The sequence below is a fragment of the Rhinopithecus roxellana genome, chromosome 12 (genome assembly GCF_007565055.1).
Source record: "Rhinopithecus roxellana isolate Shanxi Qingling chromosome 12, ASM756505v1, whole genome shotgun sequence".
Taxonomy (NCBI): Eukaryota; Metazoa; Chordata; class Mammalia; order Primates; family Cercopithecidae; genus Rhinopithecus; species Rhinopithecus roxellana.
Genome location: NC_044560.1, coordinates 118933648 through 118957738, shown reverse-complemented (window position 1 = coordinate 118957738; position 24091 = coordinate 118933648). Strand labels below are relative to the sequence as shown.

Sequence of the window (24091 nt, the reverse complement as noted above, 5' to 3'; positions counted from 1 at the left end):
ATCCGGATAAACCTGGGTGAAGGCGTGAATTAAGATGTACATGTCCTTCCTAGGAGCCTTAGGTTACAAAATGAGGATATCAGTGCTTCTTCACGGTCTTAATGACAATGAGAATAAATCACTGATCTTTTATTTTAAAAAAAATATTTTTTTAATTAAAAATTTTTTTGTGACAGTCTCACTCTGTCGCCCGGGCTGGAGTCCAATGGTGCAGTCTCAACTCACTGCAACTTCTGCCTACCAGCTTCAAGCAATTCTCCTGCCTCAGCCTCCCAAGTAGCTGGGATTACAGGTGCCCGCCACCACACCTGGCTAATTTTGTATTTTTAGTAGAGATGGGGTTTCACCATGTTGGCCAGGCTGGTCTCAAACTCCTGACCTCATGTGATCCACCTGCCTTGGACTCCCAATTCATTGATATTTTACACAAAGTTCTTTAGTTCAGTGTCTAGCAAATATCATTAGATTCATTTTAAGTTGTCCAGGAATAATAGAGATAGTTTGGTCATTTCTCTTCTAAAGTATCTAGCCACATGTCTTGAAACTGAAAAATGGGCTGGGCGTGGTGGCTCACGCCTGTAATCCCAACACTTTGGGAGGCCGAGGCAGGCGAATCACAAGGTCAGGAGATTGAGATCATCCAACCTGGCTAACACGGTGAAACCCTGTCTCTACTAAAAATACAAAAAATTAGCTGGGCATGGTGGCGGGCGCCTGTAGTCCCAGCTACTTAGGAGGCTGAGGCAGGAGAATGGTGTGAACCTAGGAGGCAGAGCTTGCAGTGAGCCGAGATCGCGCCACTCACTCCAGCCTGGGCCACAGAGCGAGACTCTGTCTCAAAAAAAAAAAAAAAGAAAGAAAGAAATTGGAAAATGTTCTTCCTTCTTTTTGGTTCTGTACATGAAATAATAAATGCAGTTGCTGAGACGAATAAAGAATCAGAAGCCAGGACTCGTTCCTTCAACACCGATTTTAATGCCTCCCCAAGGTTAGGGTTTAGGGAACGTTGGAGGTATCATCCAATTTCATCACTCACATGGAATGGTTAGTTGAGATCCTGTTCTATTTGCTTTATCAACTTTTTTTTCCCTTATAGTTAAGGGAAAAGTTGTACTTGAGAAAAAGTGATAATAGTTTCTGGAAGCAGAGTGGCGTCAGTAGAGGCTGAGAGAAGTAGACTGATTCCTTGGGTTACGTAGGGCAGACTAATCACAGACAGATCAGTATGTTCCAAGCACACATACCTCCAGCGTTCCTTCATCCCTAACCTTAGGGAGCCACTGGAGTTGAAGTTGAAGGAATGAACCCAGACTTCTGATTCTGCATTCATCTCAGCAATTGTATTTTTTTTTTTTTATTATTTATGTGCAGAAAAAGGAAAAAGTTGACAAGACAAAGAGTCAACAAATGGTATCATAATCAACTCTTCTATTTTAGATTCCCCCTTTTCCTTGAGGTTGATTATCCTGAAATGGTGATGATTCCTAATTACATGTTCATCTTTGTGACTGTTTTCCCACCATATTGTCTGTTGACTCGATTGTTTGCTGCTGGCCGATGGTTGACATTCACTGCAGCTGCCTGGTTAACCAATCCCGGTGCTTTCATTAATGTGATGTGGTGGCTTGAGGGCCGGATCTTCCCGTCTTTTGTGTCACCCGCCTTTCTCACAGGTGTCTCCAGATATCAAGGGGTTTCCTTGTTTTTCTTTTTCTTTTATTTATTTATTTATTTTTATTTTTATTTTTATTTATGTTTTTTTGAGACAGAGTCTTGCTCTGTCCCACAGCCTGGAGTGCAGTGGCAAGATGTGGGCTCACTGCAAGCTCCACCTCCTGGGTTCAAGCAATTCTCCTGCCTCAGCCTCCCCAGTAGCTGGAACCACAGGTGCCCACCACCACGCCCGGCTAATTTTTTGTGTTTTAGTAGAGACGGGGTTTCATCATGTTGACCAGGGTGGTCTTGAACTCCTGAACTCAGGCAATCCACCCATCTTGGCCTCCCAAAGTGCTGGGATTACAGGTGTGAGCCACCGTGCCTGGCCTAGATTCTCTGTTTTCCTGTGGCAGCACGTCCACCTGTCAGTTGTACCAGACTCTGCTCACTGGCTGCGCAGATCCCTGTACATCTCCCCTCCCTGTCACCAGCTCCTGGCTTCCTTTATCTCTGGGCAGGTGGTACCAGGGTGTTGCTAATATATTTAGGGGATCACTCTGCCCACAGTCCCCACAGTTCCTCCAGCCTGCCGTTTCCCTCTGTGATCTGCCCTTATCTGTCTTTTGATTTTGGTCTACTCAAAATTCCCATTCTAGTTTTTGAACATGGTAAAATATTTACTTTTAAAATTCTCCGTCATTTCTTAAAGTTGACTAGGAGAGAAATCAAGGTGTTCTCATCTGTTCTAATACCAGGAGTCATATAGAGCAAGTTTTATGTGTCATGCATTTATTCTTACGTGTGTCTGGTTTGTAAATACACATTTATCAGGCTAATAAATACGTATATATATCTGGTTTATACATAAATTTTGTCTGGATTGTAAGTACATATTCTGGTTTCGTATTTATCTTGTAAATATATATATCTGGTTTATAAATACATATTTGGTTTATAATTACATATTTGGTTTATAAATACACATATATGGCATATACATGTAGATATTAAAATAAAAGCCAACATGAATTGGCCATATTCCAGGCATTACAGTAAATGCTAATTTCTTTTTTTTGGTGACAGAGTTTCGCTCTTGTTGCCCAGGCTGGAGTGCAGTGGCGCAATCTCAGCTCAGTGATTTTCCTGCCTCAGCCTCCTGAGTGGCTGGGATTATAGGCATGCACCACCATGCCCAGCTAATTTTTTGTATTTTTAGTAGGGATGGGGTTTCGCCTAGTTGGCCAGGCTGGTCTCGAACTCCTGACCTCACATGACCTACCTGCCTCGGCCTCCCAAAGTGTTGGGATTACAGGTGTGAGTCACCATGCCTGTCCTTAAATGCTAATTTCTTAATCACCATGACCATATCTGTGTATTTCATGAAGAGACTGGGCCACACAGCCATTAGGTCATTTGCCCAGTCTTGCAAAAGCAACAAGGAGAAAAGCAAAACATCAAATCCAGTTTCCTGTAACTCTGGAGCCTGAGTTTTTTGACACTACATAACACCGTCTCCTTTATTTAAAAAAAAAAAAAAAAAAAAAAATCTTATTTTTAAAACAGAAATGGGTTCTTTCCTTGGGTAACACAGTTTTGCTTGGAGCATTAATTCAGATATGTGTGTGTCTATTTTATGTGAGGCATTAATCTCAGAATTCAAAGAGGTACAAGTATAGTTTGTTTCCGTCCCCCTGGGGCTCGATTTAACATGGGAGTCGTCGGACTCATTTTCCTTATATGTTTGCTGTTATGTAGAAGTGGAGGGGCTAGGGAGAAACGGGAAAGTTCTAAGCAGCTTGAGCGTCTGTGCTGTCTGGTGTCTGAAGACCCCACCGAGAAATAATTTATGGCCAGGAGTAACCAGAATTCCAGAAACTGCGTGGTAAGGCCTAGCATTCAGGGCAGGAAGAATCATACAACAGGTGTCTGGCTTTGTGCTGGGATCTCATTGCGTGATGCTATTTTTTGTTTTAATCTTCTGCAGATTTACTTCTATGCTTAACTTTGGACATGATTCAGAATTATTTAAGGCAGTTCTTCACAACCCTCACCTGAAACTTCTGAGCCTGTATGGCACCAGCCTCTCCCATACTGACGTCAGGCACCTGTGTGAGACGCTGAAACATCCAATGTGCAAGATAGAAGAGCTGATGTAAGTCCGGGCTGTTCATGCCGAGCGGTGTTGCTTTCCAAGGTGGGCTTTGCGGTTTGAATATTCTTGTTCTCCTTCCTGGAAGGTCATTGCTTCAGTCTTCGTCTATCTTGTTTTTCATCTTTTGAATCTCAGTCTCCTTGTAAGGTGAAGGTAGATTCTGCTGGGCAAGGCCTCCTCTCAGAAGGTTTATTTCCGCCCTCCCATCTCTCATACTCACTTTAATTACTTTTTTTTTTTTTTTTTTTTTTTGAGACAGGGTCTCACTCTGTTGCCCAGACTAGAGTGCAATGATGCGATCTTGGCTCATTGCAACCTCAGCCTCCGGGGTTCAAGCGATCCTCCCACCTCAGCCTCCCGAGTAGCTAGGATTACAGGTGCATGCCACCACACCCAGCTGATTTTTGTAAGTTTTTGTAGAGATGGGGTTTCACCATATTGCCCAGGCTGATCTTGCACTCCTGGTCTCAAGCAATCTGCCCCCCTTCACCTCCCAAAGTACTGGGATTACAGTACTTCACACGAGCCACCACACCCAGCCTCATCTCATGGACACCTCCCTTGGTACTTCCTGGTTCTGCCTTCAGCCAACCAGGCCAAAACAAGAACATCATTTTTACCCCCTAAAGACATTGATAGAGACTTAAAACTGAAGTACGTTAATGATCACAAGTATGATTGTCTAATTTGGCAGTTGACAGTGTTGAAGCCAGGGGAAAAATGACTTGCCCAAAGTCATTTCTAACTAGCCGGGCGACCTGGCGGGCGCCTGTAATCCCAGCTACTAGGGAGGCTGAGGCAGGAGAATGGCGTGAACCCGGGAGGCAGAGCTTGCAGTGAGCTGAGATCCGGCCACTGCACTCCAGCCTGGGTGACAGAGCGAGACTCCGTCTCAAAAAAAAAAAAAAAAAAAGTCATTTCTTCCTCTTGAAAATTGTCAGGGTGGCCCCTGTCCTATTTGGGTGATTTCTAGGCAGAGCAAATCTATCTTTCTTTTTTATTAGTATTATACTTTAAGTTCTAGGGTACATGTGCGCAACGTGCAGGTTTGTTACATATGTATACATGTGCCATGTTGGTGTGCTGCACCCATCAACTCGTCATTTACATTAGGTATTTCTGCTAATGCCATCCCTCCCCCAGCACCCTCCCCCATGACAGGCCCCGGTGTGTGATGTTCCCTGCCCTGTGTCCATGTGATCTCTTTGTTCAGCTCCCACTTAGGAGTGAGAACATGCGGTGTTTGGTTTTCTCTTCTTGTGTTACTTTGCTGAGAATGATGGTTTCCAGTTTCATCCACATCCCTGCAGAGAACATGAACTCATCCTTTTTTATGGCTGCATAGTATTCCATGGTGTATATGTGCCACATTTTCTTTATCCAGTCTATCGTTGATGGACATGTGGGCTGGTTCCAAGACTTTGCTATTGTGAACAGTGCCATGGTAAACATACGTGTGCATGTGTCTTTATAGTAGAATGATCACTGGCCAATCTGTCTTTCCAAAGAGAACAAAGGGAAGTCATTGAGGCAGCAATCGATAAAATCAGCCCAGGCCAGGCACCGTGGCTCACGCCTGTAATCCCAGCACTTTGGGAGGCCAAGGTGGGCGGATCACAAGGTCAGGAGATTGAGACCATCCTGGCTAATACAGTGAAACCCCGTCTCTACTAAAAATACAAAAAAATTGACCGGGCGCGGTGGCTCAAGCCTGTAATCCCAGCACTTTGGGAGGCCGAGACGGGCGGATCCCGAGGTCAAGAGATCGAGACCATCCTGGCTAACACGGTGAAACCCCGTCTCTACTAAAAAATACGAAAAACTAGCCGGGTGAGGTGGCGGGCACCTGTAGTCCCAGCTACTCGGGAGGCTGAGGCAGGAGAATGGCGTAAACCCGGGAGGCGGAGCTTGCAGTGAGCTGAGATCCGGCCACTGCACTCCAGCCTGGGCGACAGAGCGAGACTCCGTCTCAGAAAAAAAAAAAAAAAAAAAAAAAGATTTAGCCAGGCATTGTGGCAGGCGCCTGTAGTCCCAGCTACTCGGGAGGCTGAGGCAGGAGAATGGTGTGAACCTGGGAGGCGGAGCTTTCAGTGAGCTGAGATTGTGCCACTGCACTCCAGCGTGGGTGACACAGCGAGACTCCATCTCTAAATACATACATACATACATACATACATACATACATACATACTACATAAAATTAAAAAATAAAATAAAATTAGCCCATTAAACCCACCAAGAGAATATGCTCTTCTCTCTCCCAGTTTGCTGTCGTTTCTTTGCAGTAACCATCAAAAAATGTAATTGACAGATTCATCTATACTCGGTTAATTTTATGCATCCAGACTCATCAGGAGAAAGAGGTAGGTTCTCTGAATAAGGGTTGTTTGAGCTTATAGAACTGCTGTAGATCTCATTCCTCATTCAAGCTGTTTCCATATCATGGCAACTTTTTTTTTAACTTCTACTCTAACTTTCTCTTCTCGGGGGAAGACTTTCAGAATTCCATTGTATTTTGCTCCATTTCATAATTATGTTATTTGCATAGGGTTTTATCTATTATACATTAACATGAGGATTAGCATAATGATAGACATAATGTAGCTGGAAATGTTACCTTTTGGGGTAAGCTAACTATTCTTCATTTACTTCAATGTGGTATTGGTGGTGGAAGGTCTTCAAAATCAGGTTCTCTCCAGCTCAGTAGTTCTCAGTAGGAGGAATTTTGTCCCTTAGGGAATGTCAATGTTTAGAGGCATTTTCAATGATCACAGTTGAGTGGGGAGGGTGCTGCTGGCATCTGGTAGACAGAGACCAAGTGTTTGCACGCTGCTGACAGACATACCCAAGACTGGGCAATTTACAAAAGGAAGAGGTTTATTGGACTTACAGTTTCATGTGGCTAGGGAGGCCTCACAATCATGGTGGAAGGTAAAAGGCACATTTCACATGGCGGCAGACAAGAGAAAAGAGCTTGTGCGGGGAAACTCGCCTTTGTAAAACCATCAGATCTTGTGAGACACACACATCGTCATAAGAACATTCTAGGAAAGACCTACCCGCATGATTTAATTATCTCCCACTGGGTCCCTCCCATAACACATGGGAATTATGGGAGCTACAGGATGAGATGTGAGTGGGGACACAGAGCCAAAGCATATCGCTAAGGACAGCTCCCCAATAACAAAGGATTATCTAGTCCAAAATGTCAGTAGTGCTAGCCTGTGAAGTGCTCTAGGAGGAATGAGAGTGATGCTTCTCTTCTGGTGGTGGGAGGGGGTCAGCTTGGCTAAAACAGAATGAGGTATTTGCCTAAATCCAACCCAGGGGTTCTTGTGCTAGGAAAAAACCATCCAATACAATGTGCAGTGGTCCTGGACAAGCATTTTTATGGATACCACACCTTAATTCATGTGTGTCTGGAAACCCTTATGACCAACACCTGTTTCTCCACATCGGTCATTTTACTTTGTCATTATTGTTGTTTACTTTTTATTGAAAGATTATTATACTCCCAGGAAATTACAAAAATAGTACAGAGAAGTCCCACGTACCAATCATCCCCCAGCTTCCAGCAAAGGTAACATCTTACATAACAATAGTGCATTCTTAAAACTAGGAAATTTTACTAATGAAACGTACAAAGCTGTTTTTAAAAATATGCTTTTATGAGACCTCCAGTGAAACTAGACTTAATCAGTATCTTTTAGGCAGAGGCTTCACCGGATTATATGCCTATGAAATGAACGCGTTCCACTTGTCCTGTTTTCTTACCAACACTTGAGGGTGTTGATCTTTTCAAATCCATTCTGCTTAGGGCATAATATCTGAGTGGGTTTAATTTGCGTTTGTCTAACGACTAATGCTATGAGCGCCTTTTCATCTATTTGACTTTCTGGACTTCCTTCTGTGATATGTCTTCTGACATGCTGGTGTAGCCCGTTGTTTTATTGAGTTGTCTTTTTCTCATTCATTGACAGGTGTTTTTTCTCTATTGTGGAATGAATTCTAGGTCAAATCTATGCATTGCAAATATCTTCTGTGTGGTTTGGTTTTCCACATGCTTAATATCCTCTTTGAATTAAGAGAGATTCTTTATGAAAACTGAATGTATCTCTTCATGTTCAACTGCTTTTTGTGTTTGTTTAGGCAATTGTTGCCAGGCTTGGTGGCTTATGCCTGTGATCCCAGCACTTTGGGAGGCTGAGGCAGGAGGATCGCTTGAGGCCAGGAGTTGGAGACCAGCCTGGACAACATAGTGAGATCCCCGTCTCTAAAAACAAAACAAAATTATCTAGGTATGGTGGTGGATGCCTGTAGTCCCAGCTACTCAGCAGGCTGACGCAGGAGGATCTCTTGAGCCCAAAGGTCCAAAGTTGCTGCAGTGAGCTGTCATCACTGTCACTGCACTCCAACCTGAGTCGCTGCACTCCAAGCCCAAAGTCATAAGAATAACTTCTTATGCATTTCTCTCTAAAAGTCTTGTTTTACCATGCACAACTGGGGCTATGATCTACTTTGAATGAATGTTTCTGTGTAGTATAAAGTCAGGTTTTTTTTTTTAAATTTTCACATAACGAACACAGAGTGCTGTTGGAAGATGACTTTTTCTCAAGTGAACAGCAGTAGTTATCGTTATAAACCAGATGACCACGGTGTATCTGAGACCAAAAATATCTGTTTTGATTTTATTTTTGTAGATTTTGTTCACCCATCCATCAGAGAATTGTAGGTTTTCACTGTTTCTTTCTTTTGTTCTTTTACATGTTAAAGATGTAATTCCATCCCATTCAGGCTTCCATGCTTTTTCTCAATGTAGCCATCAGTATATTTCGTCCTATCGTAGGCAGTGTGCTCCATGTGTCTTGTCTCCGGCTAATCTTAAGGTTTTTTTTTCTTCCCTCATTGGGCGTGGTTTTGGTCTTTGTGTTTATTGTGCTTAAAAATTCACGGAGCTTCCTCCATTTGTGGATGAATGTTTGTACAGGCTTCTGAGAATGCTCTACCATGATCTCTATCTTTAAATATTGCTTCTGCTCCATCTTCTCATTTCCTCTTGGTCTGAGAGGAGAGATCCCCATCATACTTTCAATCAAGAGGCTTGAAGAATGAGGAGCTTTCTGTGCGGTACGGAAGATAATCTGATACAGGCATGCAGTAAGTAAGAAAAAAGAAAAGACTGAGGAACTTTTTAAAAAATTATCACAATAGTGAGCAAACAATCCATGCATAAAAACTTGCAGGTGCATTCCCCTTTGAGTCGGATGGAGAAGAGAGATATGAAGGCGGCCAGGGGCCGGGCGTGGCTCATGCCTGTAATTCTAGCGCTCTGGGAGGCCAAGGCGGGCAGATCACTTGAGCTCAGGAGTTCGAGACCACCCTGGCCAACATGGTGAAACCCCATCTCTACTAAAAATACAAAAATTAGCCGGATGTGGTGGCAGGCGCCTGTCATCCCAGCTAGTTGGGAGGCTGAGGTGGGATCTCAGCTCACTGTAGCCTCTACCTCCTGGGCTCAAGCAATCATTTATTAAATGTAATTATTTTCCTGAGGTCTGTGATCCACTTTAGCAAATCTAACTCTAGGAAGAGTTTAACTTTAGCAAATCTAACTTTAGCAAGTCTAACTCAAGGAAGGGGTCATGGGAACCCCCATGTACAGCCGGTTGGTCAAACACAGGCAGAGCAATCCAGTACCTGCAACTGGCATCTGAAGTCAAGGGAGGTCTTATGTGGACTGAGCTCCTACCATATGGGATCTGACTCTCAATTTAATAAATGATCTGAAAGATACAGATGTGCAGCCAGATGGAGAGAGACACAGGATGAGATCTGGAAGGGTCCCGAGTGTGAAGGGGGCCTGCCCCTGCACACCTGTGGGTATTTCTCGTCAGGTGGAGACGACAGACTAAGAAAAGAAACAAGACACAGAGACAAAGTATAGAGAAAGAACAGTGGGCCCAGGGGACCGGCACTCAACGTGCGTGTGAGGACCCGCGCTGGTGCTGGTCTCTGAGTTCCCTCAGTATTTATTGATCATTATTTTTTCTATCTCGGGGAGGGGAGAGTAGCAGGGCAACAGGTGGGGAGAAGGTCAGCAGGGAAACATGTGAACAGAGGAATCTATGTCATGAATAAGTTCAAGGAAAGGTACTGTGCCCAGATGTGCACGCAGGCTAGATTTATGTTTCTGTTTACCCAAACATCTCAGTGTAGCAAAGAGTAACAGCAGTATTGCTGCCAGCATAGCTCGCCTCCAGCCACAGGGCGGTTTTCTCCTATCTCAGAATAAAAGGAATGGTCGGCTTCACACCAAGATATTCCATTCCCAGGGACGAGCAGGAGACAGAAGACTTCCTCTTATCTCAACTTCAAAGAGGCCTCCCTCTTTCACTCCTCAGCACAGACCCTTTATGGGTGTCAGGCTGGGGGATGGTAAGGTCTTTCCATTCCCAGGAGGCCATATCTCAGGCTGTCTCAGTGCGGGGAAACCTTGGACAATACCCAGGCTTTCTTGGGCAGAGGTCCCTGCGGCTTTCCGAGCGCATTGTGTCCCTGGTTAATCAAGAATGGAGAAGGGCGGTGACTTTTACCAGGCACACTGCCTGCAAACATATTGTTAACAAGGCACATCCTGCACAGCCCTAAATCCAGTAAACCTTGATTCATTACAGCACATGTTTCTGCGAGCACAGGGCTGGGGCTAAAGTCACAGGTTAGCGGCATCTCAAAACAGAACAATTTTTCTTAGTACAGATCAAAATGGAGTTTCTTAAGTCTTCCTTTTCTACGTAGACACAGTGACAATCTGATCTCTCTCTTTCTTTTCCCCACACGAGCACAGGAGCGTCTGTCCCTGTGGAGCTGGGGTGTGGCGGGTGGACGTGTTTGCCAACCTGGGCGCTCTCTCAACGATATCCTTTTAGGATTTTTATGGAGCCTTCATCACACAGGCATAATCGATGATCAGCTCTGTGTCTAACCCCTCAAAGGGAGTGTCAGGTTTGGGTTAAGTTTTAGGATGCCCACTTAGTGGCTGCGGAAGAGCTGCCCAATATGGGGGGCGAGCTGCCTTCCCGCCTCTGGTCACAGAAGCGTGTTGCACTGAGTGTGTGAAAGTAGGAAAAAAACAGTTGGGTTTTTCCTACTTCTTGAAGTGCTATTGACAGAGAGTCAGATTTATTGAGTTCTGGATACTCCTTTGTTGCAGGGTCTGTCCTGTTCACTGAAGGATATTCAACAGCATCCCTGGCAGCCTCCATTGTGACGGCCAATAATATACCCAGACATTTCCACATGTCTCCCTTAGGGCAGATCACCCCAGGTAGTAGAGAAGCGTGGGCTTAGACATTTTTCCTAACTTCAATGCCAAGCCACGGGATTAATGAGGGAGTCATGTCATTTACATTTGCACTTTTTAAAAGTTTGTAATGTGGCCGGGCGCGGTGGCTCATCCCTGTAATCCCAGGACTTTGGGAGGCCGAGGTAGGCAGATCTCTTGAGGTCAGGAGTTCGAGAACAGCCTGGCCAACATGGTGAAACCCCCACCTCTATTAAAAATACAAATGAGCCGGATGTGATGGCAGGCGCCTGTAATCCCAGCTACTTGGGAGGCTGAGGCAGGAGAATCATTTGAACCCAGGAGGTGGAGGTTGCAGTGAGCCGAGATCGCACCACCGCACTCCTGCCTGGGTAACAGAGTGAGATTCCTTCTCAAAAAAAAAAAAAAAAAAAAAAAATTCTGTAATGTAGATAATGGATTGGCAGGTGCAAGACTAGAATCAGAGGTGTCATTTGGTCCATGGCTAATCTTTCATGAGCGATTGAAAGCTTTGGTTCTGTCTCATGGTGTGTGTCTCATATGTAGACTAGGAAAGTGTGACATTTCCAGTGAAGCTTGTGAAGACATCGCCTCCGTCCTGGCCTGCAACAGCAAGCTGAAACACCTCTCCTTGGTAGAAAATTCCTTGAGGGACGAAGGAATGATGTTGCTGTGTGAAGCCCTGAAGCACCCACACTGTGCCCTGGAGACGCTGATGTAAGTTGGCCTGCAGAAAGCAGGTTCGGAGATTTCCGAAGCATGCGCCTAGATCCACCCATTATCAAAGCAATGCAGTGCTCACTGAGGGACACGGCAGAATGTGGAATCTGTAGCTCGACCTGAGTTCCTTTTCCACGCCTCAGGTGCTCATCAGTAAAATGGAGCTGGCTGGGCCTGTAATCCCAGCACTTTGGGAGGCCGAGGTCGGCGGATCACCTGAGCGCAGGAGTTCGAGACCAGCCTGGCCAACATGGTGAAACCCCGTCTCTACTAAAAATAGAAAAATTAGCCGTGTGTAAAATTTAGCTGGGACGCATGCCTGTAATCCCAGCACTTTGGGAGGCTGAGGCAGGAGAATTGCTTGAACCTGGGAGGTGGAGGTTGCAGTGAGCCGAGATTGTGCCACTGCACTCCAGTCTGGGAGACAGAGCAAGACTCTATCTCAAAAAAGAAAAATAAAAAAAATTAAAATATTTTTTAAATGCATACATTTAAGCCATACAATGTGATGTTCTAATATATACATACACTGTAAAATGGTTACTACAATCAAGCTAATTAACAGATCCATCACCTCACAAAGTTACCATTTTGGAGGATGTGAGAACATTTAAAATCAACTCTCAGCAAAGGATACAGTACATTGTGATTAAATCATTTTTTTTTTTTTTTTGAGACGGCGTCTCGCTGTGTCACCCAGGCAGGAGTGCAGTGGCGTGATCTCAGCTCAGTGCAAGCTCCGCTTCCCAGGTTCACGCCATTCTCCTGCCCCAGCCTCCCAAGTAGCTGAGACTACAGGCGCCTGCCACCAGGCCTGGCTAATTTTTTGTATTTTTAGTAGGGACGCGGTTTCACCGTGTTAGCCAGGATGGTCTTGATTTCCTGACCTCGTGATCCGCCCATCTCAGCCTCCCAATATGCTGGGAGCCACCATGCCCAACCAATTAAATAATTTTTAAAACAAAAATTATTTGATATACATATCCATAGTAAAAGGTTGACTGTCAAGGAATTAACATACTTATCATCTGACATAGCTGATCCATTTTATTTTTTGTGGCTCGAGCACCTAAAACCTATTCTTTTTTTTTTTTTTTTTTTTGAGACGGAGTCTTGCTCTGTCGCCCAGGCTGGAGTGCAGTGGCCAGATCTCAGCTCACTGCTAGCTCCGCCTCCCAGGTTTATGCCATTCTCCTGCCTCAGCCTCCCGAGTAGCTGGGACTACAGGCGCCCGCCACCTCCCCCGGCTAGTTTTTTTTTTTTTTTTTTTGTATTTTTAGTAGAGACGGGGTTTCACCGTGTTAGCCAGGATGGTCTCGATCTCCTGACCTTGTGATCCACCCGTCTCGGCCTCCCAAAGTGCTGGGATTACAGGCTTGAGCCACCGCGCCCGGCCCCTAAAACCTATTCTTTTAACAAAACCTTAAATATGTATATTAAACAACAAATCAAAAATTATTCTACATGGGATATTGTCCAGTACATTCCATTAAGCCATATGTATACTCTGTTGCAAAGAATGGGTGACTTTTGCCCTAGATCTTCCAGCTGGTGATGATCTGACTTGGAACTGGAATCTGAGATTCTGTTTGTTGGGACACTATATTCCACATTCCTCCTTCTGTATGTCCCTGGGTGTTACAAGTTTTAATCCCCTTCTTTTATTGTCTTTTTTTTTTTGAGACATAGCTTCGCTCTTGTCGCCCAGGCTGAAGTGCAATGGTGCGATCTCAACTCACGGCAACCTCCGCCTCCCAGGTTCAAGCAATTCTCCTGCCTCAGCCTCCCGAGTAGCTGGGACTACAGGCATCCGCCACCGTGCCCGGCTAATTTTGTACTTTTAGTAGAGACGGGGTTTCATCATGTGGGTCAGGCTGGTCTCAAACTCCTGGTCTCAGGTGATCCACCTGTCTTGCTCTCCCAAAGTGCTAGGATGACAGGTGTGAGGCACCTCACCCAGCTCCTTATTTTCTTGAGTGACAGCAGAGTTCAAGGAACATCTGGAAAGGTTTTGCCTGTGACAAAGAGAATATGGTAATATTACCACAGGAAGCTTCAGTGGGCGGGAGAATGGTGCGTTTCTCTCCAGGTGGACGAGCGGCTGTTCAGTGGGCTGGGAGACGGTGCGTTTCTTTGCAGGTTGATGTACTGCTGTCTCACCTGTGTCTCCTGTGACTCCATTTCCCAAGTCCTCTTGTGCAATAAGTCCCTGTCCCTCCTCGATCTGGGCTCAAATGCCCTGGAGGATAACGGAGTGGCATCTCTGTGTGGAGCGCTGAAGCACCCAGCCTGCAGCATACAGGAGCTGTGGTACGACCGGCTGTGATTTGCTTTACTGTCCTCCCTCTCCTCCTCCCTCCTTCCCCTCCCCTCCTCCCTCCTTCCCCTCCCCTCCTCCCTCCTTCCCCTCCCCTCCTCCCTCCTTCCCCTCCCCTCTTCCCCTCCCCTCCTCCCTCCTTCCCCTCCCCTCTTCCCCTCCCCTCCTCCCTCCTCCCCCTCCCCTCCTCCCCCTCCCCCTTCTCCCTTCCCCTTTCTCCCCCTCCCCCTTCTCCCCTCCCCTTTCTCCCCCTCCCCCTTCCTCCCTCCTCCTCCCTGTCCCCTCTTCCCTCCTTCTCCCCTCCTCCTTCCTCCCTCTTCCTCCTCTGTCCCCTCCTCCGTCCTCCTCCCCTGTCCCTTCCTCCTCCCCTGTCCCCTCCTCCTCTCCTCTCCCCTCCTCCCTCCTACCTCTTCTTCCCCCTTCCCTCCCCTTTTCCCCTCATCCCTTACCTCTTTCATCCTCTTCCCCCCTGCCCTCACTTCCATCCCCTCTTCCCCTCTCCTCCTCCCCCTTCCTCCCCCATTCTTCCCCCATCCCCTGTCCTCCCTTCTCCTCCCTCGTTCCTCTTTTGTCTTCCTCTTGCCCTTCCCCACCCTCCTCATCATCTCAGAAGTACTTGGGTATTTCTTGTATCACATGAAAAAATGAAACTAAAGTGGAGCCTTGTGACGGGCCCCATAAGCACACACGTGTGTGTGTGTGTGTGTGTGTGTGTGTTTCCTCCCGCCAGGTTGATGGGCTGTTTCCTTACTTCCGATTCCTGTAAGGACATTGCTGCTGTTCTTATTTGCAATGAAAAACTGAAGACCCTGAAACTCGGGCATAATGAAATAGGAGATGCTGGTATCAGACAGTTATGTGCAGCTTTGAAGCATCCTAACTGTAAATTAGAGGGACTTGGGTGAGTATCTACCAATCCTCATCGCAGGAAAATTTACCTATTTCAAGAAGAGGAAGAGCTGGAGGGTCAGTAGAATGGAAGGGAGGCAGACTTAAAAGCAAGTCTGTCTGGGATGATCTGATACGTAAAATGCTGCTCCAGGGTTTGCTCAGTCTTGGTACTCTTTTTTTTTTTTTTTTTTCTGAGATGGGGTCTGGCTCTGTGGCCCAGGCTGGAGTGCAGTGGCGCCATCTCGCAAGCTCCGCCTCCCGGGTTTACGCCATTCTCCTGCCTCAGCCTCCCATGTAGCTGGGAATACAGGCGCCCGCCACCACACCCGGCTAATTTTTTGTATTTTTAGTAGAGACGGGGTTTCACCATGTTAGCCAGGATGGTCTCGATCTCCTGACCTCGTGATCCGCCTGTCTCGGCCTCCCAAAGGGCTGGGATTACAGGTGTGAGCCACTGCGCCGGGCCTTGGAACTCTTGCTGTTTGAAACTGGAGAGTTATTTGCCTTGGGGGCCATCGTGTGCATCATAGGATCTTCAGCAGCACCCCTGGACACTATCCTCCAGTTGCCAGGAGCACCCCTCAGTTGGGATAGATGTCACTAGACATACGTGCCCCAGAGCACAATTGCCCTGGCTGAGAAACGCTGGTCTGCACGGCAGAGTCTCCTGCCAGGAGGCGTGTAATTTGTCAAACAATTACATGCGCTCGTGAGGTTGCAAGGATGTGTGTCTGCATCCTGGTTTCTCAGTATTGACGCGAGGGGCATTTTAGCCCAATTCATTCTGTGTTTTTGGGGCGGCTGTTCCATGCTTCCTGGGGTGTTGAGCAGCATCCCTGGTTCCCAGCCACTAGATGAGGACAGAAAAACGAGGGAGGAGAGGGGAGAATGGGGGAGAATGGGGGAGGAGGAGAGGGGAAGAGGGGATGGAAGTGGGGGCAGGAGAGGAAGAGAGGATGCAAGAGGTAAGCGACGAGGGGAAGAGGGAAAGAAGAGGTAGGAGCACCTTCTCTCCTGGTGTGGTAGACCAAAAATGTCTCCAGACACTACCAGTATCCTCCGGTGGGCAAAAATGATACACACCTCCTGGCAGGAAACTCTACCGTGTAGACCACCAGCATTTCTCAGCCAGGGCAGCTGTGCTCCTGGGGAACAATCATGCCACCAACACACACGTACGCACATCAGACATACACATACGTGTGTATGAATGTGGATAGATACGTGCATACCCACACATCTATCTATATCTATGTATACATCATCTGTCATTTATCTATTTGTCCATCTGTCCCCTATCCTCTTTCCTCTACCTACTATGTTTCTGTCTATCTGTATTGGGGGGTGATAAGTAGTTGGTAAGTAACAATGGTGTGCCCTCCAGCCTGCCCCAAGCCAGAGTGGATTCTCTGGTGTGTTTCCCTTTTTGCAGGCTGCAAACATGTCCGATCACCCGTGCCTGCTGTGGTGACCTCGCTGCGGCACTCGTCGCCTGCAAAACACTGAGGAGCCTGAACCTCGACTGGATTACCTTGGAACCTGACGCAGTGGCGGTGCTGTGTGAGGCACTGAGCCACCCGGACTGTGCCCTGCAGATGTTGGGGTGAGTGACTTCAAAACGAGCTTTGTTCACTGGCCGTGTGCTCAACTACGACATGATGGATGTCAGGCTGGAGGGTCGTTTGTGGTGGGGGCCTGTGCTGGGCCCCTGTGGACATTGTAAAATGTCATTGTAAAATGTAAAAACGGTTGACATTGTAAGATGTCAAGCAGCGTTCTCGGCCTTTCTCATGAGTTGCCAGTAGCGCTTCCCTCAGTTGTGACAATCAAAAGAGCTCCAGAAATTGTCAAAAGTCCCCTGGAGACACAGTTGCACCAGGTGAGAACCACTGCTCTATTAAAACAGGTTCTACTTACGTTGGCCATAAATATGCAACCCCAGCTCAGACTTTGGGAAGGGGTTCTGGGACGGGCTGAGCAGGGTCTTGACTCAGAAATACATTGGCTAAACGGCAGCAGTGAACATTGTTCTGAAAATTAGGTTTGCCTTTGGAGTTGTACCTATTTGAAATCTGTAGGATGAATTTTTTTAAGGTAATTTTTCCTTCTGATTTTATTTTAATTTTAAAGGTTTTTTTTGGCCGGGCACGGTGGCTCAAGCCTGTAATCCCAGCACTTTGGGAGGCTGAGACAGGCGGATCACGAGGTCAGGAGATGGAGACCATCCTGGCTAACACGGTGAAACCCCGTCTCTACTAAAAATACAAAAAACTAGCCGGACGCGGTGGCGGGCGCCTGTAGTCCCAGCTACTGGGGAGGCTGAGGCAGGAGAATGGCATAAACCTGGGAGGCGGAGCTTGCAGTGAGCTGAGATCCGGCCACTGCACTCCAGCCTGGGCGACAGAGCGAGACTCCGTCTCAAAAAAAAAAGTTTTTTTTATTTTTTAAAAAATAAATGGGCAGGATATAAATGGAAGAAGCTGAATATTGATAATGGTTCAAGTTGGTGATGAGTACATGAATTCATTGTACTAGTGTCTCTGAGAAAAGTTCACAACACGTTAAGTTTTTTTTGTTGTTGTTTTTTGTTTTTTGTATTATTGAGGCGGCGTCTTGCTCTGTCACCCAGGCTGGAGTGCAGTGGCATGATCTTGGCTCACTGCAACCCCCACCTCCCAGGCTCAAGCAATTCTCGTGCCTCAGTCTCCCAACTAGCTAGGATTACAGGCGCTTACCACCATGCTAGGCTAATTTTTTTATTTTTAGTAGAGACAGAATTTCACCATGTTGACCAGGCTGGTCTCGAACTCCCGACCTCAGGTGATCCACCCGCCTCAGCCTCCCCAAGTGTTGGGATTACAGGCGTGAGCCACCACGCCTGGCAGAGACGGTAACTTATAAAGGAAAGAGGTTTAATTAGCTCATGCGTGTGCAGGCTGTACGGGAAGCATAGCGGCTTCTGCTTTTGAGGTGGCCTCAGGAAACTTTGAATCATGGCGGAATGTGAAGGAGAAATAGGCACGTCTTTGGTGGCGGGCGCAGGAGGAAAGGAAGCGGGGGGATGCCACACTTCTAAACCACCAGATCTTGTGAGAACTCTATCATGAGACCAGCACCAAAGGGATGGTGCTTAACCATTCACGAAGGATCCACCCCCACGATCCAGTCACCTCCCACCAGGCCCCACCTCCAACACTGGGGATTACAGTTAAACATGAGATTTGGGTGGGGACACAGATCCAACCAAACCATATAATGATTATCTAGGGAGGACCCCAAGGGAAGGGGGCACAGCAAAACGCACAGGCCCTGAGATGGGGCCAGGCCTTGTACCCTTCAGGGCTAGAAGGGAGTCCCGGGGAACTGTATAGCAGAGAAGGAAAAAAATGAATTCAGAGAGGAGACAGAGACCCAGCGCCCATAGGGACAGGCCAGGCACTTAGGACCTGCATTATAAAATAATAATTATCATATCTCCCTGCTCTTCAACCACCATCCCCACACCCAGAACATGTCATCTCCACAGTAGCAAGCATTCAGAGCAGTTGCTTCTGGATGACTTTCTCATAGTGTCGCTGTAGCTGAAAGGAAACTTAGCCATCTTCCCTACCTCTGAATATTTAAGGTAATAAACTCCTACTTCTCCTGTGTCTAAATGTCTGTGAACTTTTGTGACCTGCTCATCCTCCTCAACTTCTTTTTATAATTGGAGATAAAAAGGCACATAACTATGAACACCAGGCAAGAAGGAAAGACACGGGAGAGGGGAGAAGAAAACTGCAAATGTTAGTTATATTCTTCCAGGAAAGCCTGTTTCAGTCTTACCAATTATTTGTGAACTTATTTTTTATATTTTCCTGATGCCGATAACATTTCGAAGTTATAAAGAGATAAAGATTCAATGTATAAAGCAAGAAGGATAGCTGTTGAGGGAGGAGAAGCTGGGAGGAAGTGGTGACCAATAAGCTAAGGGCAAAAATATCTCCAACAAGAAAGTGTAATTAACTGTATTCAATGCTAACTGGTTAGGTAGGATAGAATGTATTTAATAAATTGATGTTATTGATGACGACAAAAACCAGCTTTGTTGAGGTGGGTTCAGGGGACAATGACATGAAAGGAACTGAAAATAGCAAAAATAGACAAGAAGGTTTGAAATATTTATGGGTATAGCATCAGCTTTAATTATTTCTTAGAAAATGGGTGGCTTGTAAATGGAAGAGGCTGAATACTGGTAATTGTAGAAGTTGGTGATGGGTACATGAATTCATTATACTAGTGTCTCTGAGAGAAGTTCATAATATGTTAAGTTTTCTTTTTTTTAAAGCACATTATAAGAAGCAATAAATATGCCAGGGCATGTGAACATCAGGTGAATGGAAGTTATCCTGTTTTTTTTCTTTTTAACTTAAATTCATCTTTTTTGAATTAAATCTTAATTGATACATGCTGTATATGAAATTTCACTTTATGGTATAAATCAGAGGCTTCCTGTCCTATAGGAAAGATTCATGCTTGTTTTTCACATTCAGTACAATTCTCCCAGTGATTTCTAGGAGAGAATAAAGAGGAGAGGAGAGGTAGACATCAGAATGTAGAGAGGCAATATTGTGTATAAATAAATAAATAAATAACTTTATTTCTATTTTTCCCAGGCTGCACAAATCTGGCTTTGATGAAGAAACTCAGAAGATGCTGATGTCTGTGGAAGAAAAAATGCCCCACCTAACCATTTCACATGAACCCTGGATCGACGAGGAATACAAGATCAGGGGTGTGCTTCTCTGATGGGGAACACCCTGAAGTAGTCTTCTCACAAAAGCTTTCCTTGGCCACAGTGGGCCCTTCTCCTGGCACCTCTGTCCTGTAATTGTACATCATGGCAGCAGGGCTGTGATTTCAGGGCTACTCCCTGGGTGTTCTAGCAATATGATTATGGAACGTGATTCAGTGTATGTGCTGACTGTCTTTGCCTTGGTCCTATATCCCCTTGTCTTTAGAATCCCCATCCTGCCTTGTGATATTTAGAAGAACAAGTATGTTAAACAAGTGTTCAACGCTCTGGAAAGCATGGCTTTATTTTCTTAATGGATGTCTGAGTGTGTAGGGGCGTGCATTTGCAGGCACCACTATCCGTATACTTCTGACATAGAAGTGATGCTAGAATGTGTCTATAGATTGTATTGCTAGCATCCAGACTTTCTAGTTTGCCCAGATTTAATTTGATCAGTTTTCTTGTCCAATAAAAAAAGCATTTCCAAATCTCTACTTATCCTTTTATATATGACACTCCAATAGATGTTTCTAAAAATTCGGTATTATTCAAATGTTTCTATACTGTTTCTATTTTAAAATACAATATTAAACACTTCACTGCCATAATTAAACATTCCCTAGTTCCCTGCAGCAAATTGCTGATGCCCTTATTGGCCTGGTCTAAAATTGTTACTACAAAATATAAATGTAAGGTGATACAGAAGCTGGATTATATAGTCTCAGTTATTAGATTGAAATATAATCTCAGATTCTCCTGAGAATGAGAAATTGTAGACCTACCCCTGGATCTCTTGGCACACTCCTGGATTCTTTGGATACTTGGGAGGCTGAATTTTCTATAGTCTTCGATGTAGAGTGCTTGCACTTACTTGCTTAATTTTACTTCCAGGTTTTCCATATGTTTAAGCAATTATGAACTTTTTTGCCCAATTTTCTATTTGCTTTTGGCCTTTTTCCACAACTTTAAAGAATGCTGGCATAGGCTGGGCGCGGTGGCTCACGCCTGTAATCCCAACACTTTAGGAGGCCCAGGTGGGTGGATCATGAGGTCAGGAGTTCAAGACCAGCCTGACCAATATGGTAAAACCCTGTCTCCACTAAAAATACAAAATTTAGCCGGGCGAGGTGGTGGGCGCCTGTAGTCCCAGCTATTTGGGAGGCTGAGGCAGGAGAATCGCTTGAACCTGGGAGGCAGAGGGTTGCAGTGAGCTGAGATTGCACCACTGTACTCCAGCCTGGAGCACAGAATGAGACTTCGTCTCAAAAGAAAAAAAAAAAAAAGAATGCTGGCATAATCTTCTTGTATGTTTCCTTCCCCTAATACCAGCCCACGTGACCAGGAGTGCTGCTTCCCTTCAGGAATAAACGGGGAAAGCCCGGTGGTCCAAAGACAGACAAAGGAAGCAACGCTGTGTGGACACATGGAAATATAAAAATGAGTCTCCCAGCAGAGTCGTGTAGAGAGGAACTACGAGATCTGAGATGACACAGAAAAGCTTCAAATGGGATATCTTCCAGACTACTCAGACCTGGGGCAATAAGCAGCCTTCACGTAAGCGGTGGAACTTCACGTCATGGAGAAGACCAGACTCCGGATCACATGCAGACACTCTGTATTCACAGGCTTCGCGTGTCAGCGTGATTTTAGAAAAGTGAAAGAGGGCCGGGCGCGGTGGCTCATGCCTATAATCCCGACACTTTGGGAGGCCGAGGTGGGTGGATCACCTGAGGTCGGAGTTCAAGACCCGCCCGGCTAACATAGTGAGACACTGTTTCTACTAAAAATACAAAATCAGCTGGCCGTGGTGGCGGGCGCCTGTAGTCTCGGCTACTCAGGAGGCTGAGGCAGGAGAATGGCTCGAACCCAGGAGGCGGAGGTTGCAGTGAGCCGAGATCGCGCCATTACACTCCAGCCTGGGTGACAGAGTGAGACTCCGTCCCAAAAAGAAAAACAGCATTGAAGGAAATGCCCAATTGTAAACAGTAAAGGGGAGCTCAGACCCACTGTTGAGTGCCCCTTACACTCTGATGACACCGGTTCAGAACTTAGATTCTCCCACGGGAGCGCAGAAAACTTCCTCTGCCGCTGGTTCCGCTGCTCTCTACCATCCTCTCACTAATTGCCGAAAGCTGTAACTCACTACCGGAAGGGGCTGGGGATACATTTTGTTCCTCACTGAAGATTCTCCAGACTCTCCCTGCTGACGATGTCATGGATTCTACAGATGGCATGATAATGCATCTCTGTGGGGAGATCAGCTCCAGGAACTCGCTCCCTATAACTAGGGACTCAGGGGCCCCTGCTCCTCCTGACTGACACTTCCCTGCACAGAGCTCTGGAGCCAAGAGGAACCAGGTGGGTGCTTTCTTATGTTCAGTCTCAGGGAAGAAGACGGGACTTAGTGTCGTCCCTCAAGAGAGGAACACAGAGCGGTGGTTGTGAAGTCACCTTGTTCAGAGCAGGTGATAACCCTGCCTCATGCTGACATCCCGTTCATGCTCTGGCTGGACAGATGTAGGTGGCTACCTGCAGGGGAATGTCTCAGGTAGGACCACAGGTGAGGGTCACTGCAAATCCCTGAGTCCTAGAGAAAGGACAGGGTCTCTTTGGAGTCTGAACCAAACCTTGGATGAACAGACCCACTGAACTCTGAACCATGAAAGCAAGAGTCTGTTCATTTTCTCAGACCCCTCAGATCTAGCTTTGGGTATGAATACGTGGCCGGGCGCAGTGGCTCACACCTGTAATCCCGGCACTTTGGGAGGCCGAGGTGGGCGGATCACCTGAGGTCAGGAGTTTGAGACCAGCCTGGCCAACATGGTGAAACCCTGTCTCTACTAAAAATACAAAAAAAATTAGCCAGGCGTGGTGGCGCATGCCTGTAATCCCCTACTCGGGAGGCTGAGGCAGGAGAATTGCTTGAACCTGGGAAGCAGAGGTTGCAGTGAGCCGAGATCCTGCCATTGCACTCCAGCCTGGGCAACAAGAGCAAAACTCCATCTCAAAAAAGTACAGATAATTAAAGTGCAGGATTTGTGTTAGAACTTAAATATTCTAATGCCAAAAACTAGGTCCAGTGACACACACATATATGTACAAATGGAAATTTACAGAAAGAAATCATCTATGGTACACCATGGTGGGGTGTAGTAGAATAGGACTGTCTCATTATTTCTCCAAAGATTCTGGAGACACATTTCTCTGTGTGCTCTGTAGTGTGTTGTACACTCATACTTTTATCCAAGTTAATGAAAAAGAACCTTCTATCCTTCTTTAACCTGATGCAGCAAGGACAGAGAGAAAAACTTAGAACTGTAGTTCTCAGATCTTATGAAACTGTAACTTTTGTTTTTGTTTTTATTTTGAGACAGAGTCTCATTCCGTCACCCATGCTGGACTGCAGTGGTGCAATCTTGGCTCACTGCAACCTCCGCATCCTGGGTTCAAGTGATTCTCCTGCTTCAGCCTCCCAAGTAGCTGGGATTACAGGCACCCGCCACCATACCCAGCTCATTTTTTTTGTAGTTTTAGCAGAGATGGGGTTTCACCACGTTGGCCAGGCTGGTCTTGAACTCCTGACTTCAAATGATCCACCCGCCTCAGCCTCCCAAAGTGCTGGGATTACAGGCATGTGTCACCATGCCCGGCCAACAGCTACTGATTTTTAAAGGTATTTTGTATTCACTCACTCCCAGGAATAATGTTGAGTTCTCAAAAGTTGACACTTGTTCCTCTCGCAATTGTAATGAGTTAGATGATCTTATGATTTGAGCAAGACTTTGCATTGTTCCATTTTATCTTAAGTTATTGCATTCCTGTGACAGGATAATATGAATTTTATTATTATTATTATTTTTTTTTTTTTTTGAGACGGAGTCTCACTCTGTCGCCCGGGCTGGAGTGCAGTGGCCGGATCTCAGCTCACTGCAAGCTCTGCCTCCCGGGTTCACGCCATTCTCCTGCCTCAGCCTCCTGAGTAGCTGGGACTACAGGCGCCCACTACCTCGCCCGGCTAGTTTTTTGTTTTTTGTTTTTTGTTTTTTTGTATTTTTTAGTAGAGACAGGGTTTCACCGTGTTAGCCAGGATGGTCTCGATCTCCTGACCTCGTGATCCGTCCGTCTCGGCCTCCCAAAGTGCTGGGATTACAGGCTTGAGCCACCGCACCCGGCCAGGATAATATGAATTCTAAATAAGGCACATTGCACCCTGTCACTGTCTCCTCAGGATAGTATGAACTCTAAATACCGCACACTGCA

At 46.1% G+C, this 24091-nt stretch overlaps 1 protein-coding gene across 1 annotated transcript in view; it reads left to right on the top strand.

Moving 5' to 3' along the window:
* Nucleotides 1-20325, top strand: part of NLRP9 (NLR family pyrin domain containing 9) — a 33888-nt gene extending 13563 nt beyond the window's left edge. Inside the window, exons 4-9 of the mRNA XM_030942131.1 lie at nt 3641-3808; nt 11676-11846; nt 13989-14159; nt 14897-15067; nt 16490-16660; nt 19713-20325. Of these exons, the coding sequence (XP_030797991.1) occupies nt 3641-3808; nt 11676-11846; nt 13989-14159; nt 14897-15067; nt 16490-16660; nt 19713-19845 (985 nt within the window). The 3' untranslated portion in view covers nt 19846-20325. The remainder of the gene's footprint in view (nt 1-3640; nt 3809-11675; nt 11847-13988; nt 14160-14896; nt 15068-16489; nt 16661-19712) is intronic.
* Nucleotides 20326-24091: the final 3766 nt, after the last annotated feature.